General features: G+C 53.7%; 2 protein-coding genes across 2 annotated transcripts; one reads left to right on the plus strand and one right to left on the minus strand.

Annotated features, from left to right (window-relative positions):
* Nucleotides 1-905: 905 nt before the first annotated feature.
* Nucleotides 906-2,595, minus strand: BBA_01237 (Cytochrome P450 CYP620C2; the record flags this gene model as incomplete). Its single annotated transcript, XM_008596334.1, has 2 exons — nucleotides 906-1,947; nucleotides 2,042-2,595. 2 exons carry the CDS (start codon nucleotides 2,593-2,595, stop codon nucleotides 906-908), a joined length of 1,596 nt encoding a protein of 531 aa, XP_008594556.1.
* Nucleotides 2,596-3,936: 1,341 nt separating this feature from the next.
* Nucleotides 3,937-5,688, plus strand: BBA_01238 (uncharacterized protein; the record flags this gene model as incomplete). The annotated part of the gene is made up of 1 exon (XM_008596335.1): nucleotides 3,937-5,688. One exon carries the CDS (start codon nucleotides 3,937-3,939, stop codon nucleotides 5,686-5,688), a length of 1,752 nt encoding a protein of 583 aa, XP_008594557.1.
* Nucleotides 5,689-5,840: the final 152 nt, after the last annotated feature.

Genomic DNA, 5,840 nt, shown 5'->3' on the forward strand with positions numbered 1-5,840 from the left:
GGCGTCTCTCTCTCTCTCTCTCTCTCTCTCTCTCTCTCTCTGTGCCATGATGCCACAAATCCCCCAAAACAACAACGAAATGCTTTTGGCCGTTATACGACTGCGTTGTGGCGGGTGACAACGGTCATGTGTTGTTTTGTTGTGCGCCATATGGCGCAAAAGCTGAACAGCCAAGCTTTTTTACCAGGGCGTCAGAACATGAAGTTTTGCAACAGTGATGAGGTGGCAATGCCGCCGACAGCCCTCGCCGGCAGGCGACCCCTACTTGCCCTACTACTAAAGACTGATGCTCGTTCTTGAGGTACCCGACCCCAATGTACCCAGCCGAGGCCGCGTAGTTTGGACCGCTACCGGCCCGCTGTCATATTTAATGGTGCACAGTATATGCTGTCTCAATTACCTCAGACAGGCTGTCGCTTTGTAATATGATAGGCCCTGCGGATTACAGGTGCAGGAGACTGATCAGGCGCCGCAGAGTCGTCCGGATGGATGCCATGCATGCAGAATCCCTGCAGTCGCTTAGCTCCAAGCACATGGCATTGACACATCATAATATACCCGTACAGACTCCCATGGTGTTGCTTGGCTCGAAGCACATGGCATTGACACATCACATTGATGGACGAGCTGAGATGAAGATGGGGAGCCTGGTTGATCTTTGGCGCGTCACAAAGCCATCTTGAAATAATACTCCGAGTGTCATTAATACTGGAATTATTCAATGATAATCTGTATCTGGAATCATCTAATCACAACCTGCATTTATTAATACTAGGATTATTCAATAATAATCTGTATCTAGAAACATCTCATCACAATGTGCATTAATTAATACTAAAAATTATTCAATTACAATCTGGTACTCGAGTTGGGCAAAATACTTTCTGTAACTAGTGAATACGAATTTAGACAGCATTGGAAACCACTGTATGCTCGGCGTTCCTTGGAACAATCTTGAACGGAAACTCGACTGGCCGAGATGCGACGGACGGGGTATGACGAATCTCGGCCACTTTTGGCCGACCTTTATCATCCACGTCATTTGTAATGGTCAAAGTCGCCAGAATGTGCGAAATGGCCATAAAGAGGCTGGAATCTGCAAAGAACCTTCCGGGGCATATGCGGCGAGCGAATCCAAAAACTACCCCCCTCGGGTCGGGCTCGTTGCTGCCAGCCTTGGAGAAGCGGTCCGGGTCAAACTTGGCTGGATCTGCATAGCTACCCGGATCGTGGCAGAACCACCATACCATGGGCATCAGGATCGCGCCCTTTGGGATCAGATAGTCCCTGTACATGATGTCTTCCTGGGCCGTGTGCACGACACCCATTGGCAGCACGGGCCACCACCGGAGAAGCTCCGTTACCACGTTCGAGGTGTAGGGCAGCCTGGCGCGGTCTTGCGGGCTCGGCAGGCGGTCTGGGCCGACGACGCTGTCAATCTCCTGCTGCGCCTTGCGCTGCACGTCTGGGAACAGCACCATGGCCAATGCAAAGGCCTCGAGGGTCGACGTGGACGTCTCGACCCCGGCGCCGTACATGGTGGCGGCTGTATACTTGATGTCGCTCTCCTCGGTGGGGCGGACCGGGGGCCCGGCATCGAAGCTGCCTTGATCGTCGTCCGAGTTGGCGGTGTCGGTCTCGAGTATGCTGGAGACGTACGATGGACGATGGATGCCCTTCTGCATCTGCTCTTGGACGAATGCGTAGGGCATGTCGGCCACCTCGTTCATGGTCTGTCTGTGCTCTCGCGCTTTCTTCTTGAAAGACATGCCCGGCAGCCAGTCAGGAAGGTGCTGCAGGGCCGGCAAAACATCAACGACCCATGCCATGGGCATGAATGCCTCCTTGACTTGGTCGATCATGCGGTGCAGAAGCGTAACAAGCGGGTCAGCGACAGACTCGAGCGTATATCCATATGTTGCCTCGAGAACGATGGCGGACGCGAAGCTGTATAATAATGGCTTTGATTAATAAAATAATAACTAGACTTATATGACTTTTGCTCTGAAGATGGATTGATTGATTGATTGCGGCCATGTACCTTTTGAGATGGTCTCCCAGCTGCTCAGGCGATTCTCGCAACCGCTGGATCAATATGCCAGCCTGCTCTTGGTGAAGTGCCTTGTACCGCTCCGACGCCGCCGGTGTACCGAGGTGCTGGTGAACGAGCCGGCGACGAGGGCGAAAGCTACTGTCTTCATACTTTTGCGACGCCAAAAGATTGTCGTAGCCGCACATGCTCTGGGCAAACTCCAAGTGCGGCCGCGACGAGGTACTCTTGGAACACTTTTGCAAGAGATACCAGGCGGCGTCTCTGCCGTGAATGATGATGATAGTCTGTCCCATGATGTGGACGGAGCTGATTGGACCGTAGCGCTCGTTGTGCTTGAGCCAATGCTGGAATTCTGGCTCCCCTTTGGGTGGGAGGTCCAGCAGATTGCCTATCAAAGGAAGCCGCATGGGGCCGGGTGGGAGCGAATACCCACCGCTACCCCAGAAGATGAGCTGGTCGACGAGCAACAGCCCAATAAAGACTGCCAAGAAGAGGGTTGATGGGCTCAGAGAGAGCCCATCAAGGCTGGCCAGGATGCTCATGTTGATTTGCCACGGCCAGTGAAGAAAAGAAGTGTATTGTGATCAAGTATGACGACGGATCAGTGTCAGAGCAGAAAGAACAGAGTAGAACAAGAGTGAAGAAGCGTCCTTTCGTTTGACCTGGAAATGATCAAGGCTCTTTATAGAGCCTCGTTGACCACTCGAGGCCGAGATGTGCAGACATGATATATCAACATCTGTGATGCATTGTGCACACCCATCTGCAGACGAGCTGAAGGACATGCACTGTCCAACGTCTGCTAGCCCTGCAGACAAGACCTTTTGAGGATTTGATAAAGATACTTTTGTCCGAGTACCATACTATGTACCATTTGACTGGCCGGGCAGGCGCCGCCTTGATCAAGCCCTCAAGCCCTCAAGCCTTGTGCCAGAAAGGAATGCAACAATGCATGAATAGATTAAATGGTGTGTGTGGGCCGTTTGCCATTTGCCGCATTTTGCTAATACGGGGCGGACCGATAGTCCTAAAAATTGATCCACAAAATCACGTCACATTCATAACGGCTGGGGATAAAACTATATTCGCTCTTCTACTATGCCTTGCTCCGACTATGTATGACCCTGGGGGGCCGAAGCTTCCAGGTCACCCTCTCAAAACTCAACAAAACAAAACATACATGGTTGGCCTCATGGCTCTTATCGTGATCATGGCTACGCAAAAGTCGTGGAAATACGACGGAAAGTTGTCCTTCTTTCAAACTACATTCGTACCATACAGAGTACTCACCCAAGTGACAAGTCCCCCACACTTCGTTTTCGCGACTTGCCAACCCAACATCTTTGCTCTAACTATGCCAAGGTTTTATCAAATACAATCAAAAAACTCTCTTTCCTATGCATCTTTGCTAGTGTTGCTTATTTTGCGGGTTTCGTTATGGAGCCCAGGCATCTGTCATTTGCTGAAACAAGAATCAAGGTTGGCTCTTGCAACCGATGGGGGCCTCTCCATCGAGCTCTTACGATGGGTTGCCTGACCAATGGACACGCCCAAACTGCCCAAACAATTTTCTATTTTTTTTCTTTGCAGTCTCTTGGAATGCGGCCAAGATGCTCTTTTGGCACTTTCTAGATCTCTTTCCCTTCTTCCCCGTCGCTAACTAAAAGCAGTCGCTCCAAGGCGTAAGTTCGAAACAACCTCCCACCCCCCCCTCCCCTGCAAATCGTGCCATTAGATTGGGACCCAGCTTTTACCTATCGCTTCTTGAATCGCAATCATAGTTTTACATTCATCATCTCTGATTGATTAAGTAGCCGCCATCAAAAAAAAGACAAAAGCTCCAAGTTTAGCGCGTTATGGAAGTGAGGGAACATACGCCCAACATGACGGTTGCCTCACTCAAAAGAGTCCCTAGCTCTGGAGACTTTGAATCCGCCTTAAACTATGTCGCGACCGTCGGATACGATGTCGCATTTCTTCAAGGTGACACTCGACGTGTTCTCGCCGACAACCCGATATCCGAGCACAAGGGAGGAGAGCGCTTCGACCCGAGCGTCGCGCCTCTCGGAGCGCTCCGAGCCACCGGCCCGTGGGCGGCGAGATTGTTGCAGGGTAACGGCACGTTTATCGATGAATTGGCGGGCACCGCGACCTGGTCAGAGTCTCTCGATCTGCAAGACTCTGCTGGCCGCGTCGCGGAGCTGGTCCGCCACTGGATGGACGAGGAGCTTCCCGGCGAAGCCGACATGATATCACGCGCGCCCGAGGAACTCTTTCCAAAGTCAGCACCGGCGTCTGAGCAATTTTATTCCCTCCGCGACAGCATTCACTTCTTGCAGCAGTTATTGCCGGGCTCTCCGACATGCCGACCGGCGCTGACGCTGTTGATGGCATTCTGCATTGGTGTGGACGAGTTTCTCTGTCCCGTGGCATCTCTGGAGACGACCGTGTACCTTGGGCGTAGGCTAGGCGATCTTTGGGACGAGTGCGTCGTCGAGTGCGGCGGAAGAGACGACGCTGCCCACTGGCTGGCCCTCGCTCGGGACGCCCTGCACTCGAGCGTCTTTCTCCAGAACCGCGAGAAGCTGGCCTACGTGGGTCTTGTGGAAAAGGACAAGAACGTCTTCAATGACTGGGATACGACGGCACACTACATGCTCCGCGCCGAGGCCGCCATGACGCCGTTTGTCGGCTTCTGTCTATGCGCGTACGCGGGACTGCCCTTTCAGGATAGCCTCGCGGGCGCTGTCGGTATTTACTGCTACAACAGCGCCCTCGTGCTGGACTTTTGCAAGCGCGCGACCAGACTCGGCGCCGGCAGCTTCACCGAGGTGGCCCTGGCCGACAAGACGGGCGAGCTCCAGGGACGGGGACACCTGATTGGGTCGATTCTCGACTATGGCGAAAGCGTCCTGCCCCAGCTGTTTCTCTGCGTCCTCCGACCGTACGTCATGGCCAGCTCGTCCATGGTTGACGTGCTGGATCGCTACCGAGAGCGCTCCTGGGGACTCAGGCTGCCGGTGGGAAAAACCACGCTCTGTATGATGATGGCGGTCATGGAAGGCGTGCGGGGAAGCTTGACCGACGACGGGACGACATCATCATCATTATCATCATCATCTTCATCATCATCATCTTCTTCATCGCCGCTGCCGGAGCCGGAGCCCTCTGGCACCGCGGAGCTTGCGGCCGAGATTGTGGAAATGCTGGGTGCCCAGGAAGCATACAATGCCTACCGAGCTCAGCCATCCGTGGATGCGCTGTATAGGCTACCGCGCATCGTGCGTTTGGTTCTACAGATGGGTGGTCAGCAAGCATCAAGTCAACCGCTTCGACAGCCTACCACCACCAACACCAACACCAACGGCGCCGCGACAAGCGTATCCCGAAAGGCGCCGCAGCCCAGACGATGGATGACGTCTCTTGCGACAGCGTGCGCGCCGCCCCTCCCGTCATCAAAGGACATGCCCGCCTCGGCAAAGCAGCGTAGCTCGCGCCTTGGCCCTGTGCGCCTACTGGGAACTGTTGACAAGCTGCAGTCTCTGGCGCTGCGCTCGCCCGCGCGTCCCGGCGGATACGCGGCAGGGCGTCGCGAGTTTACCGGTCGGCCAGTTGGCTCGGGCTCGAGCATGTAAAAAATCTTGTTGTTGTCCACGATGACAAGTTTGGGATAAAAAACAATCTCGATGGTGGGTTTGTTTAATTGGTCCTAACGGAAAAAAAAGCGAGACAAATTGATTTTTTCGAGACAGATTGGACTAGGGCGGTGCGCTTGACTTTGAATCAG

Source organism: Beauveria bassiana (assembly GCF_000280675.1).
Source record: "Beauveria bassiana ARSEF 2860 unplaced genomic scaffold BBA_S00002, whole genome shotgun sequence".
NCBI lineage: Eukaryota > Fungi > Ascomycota > Sordariomycetes > Hypocreales > Cordycipitaceae > Beauveria > Beauveria bassiana.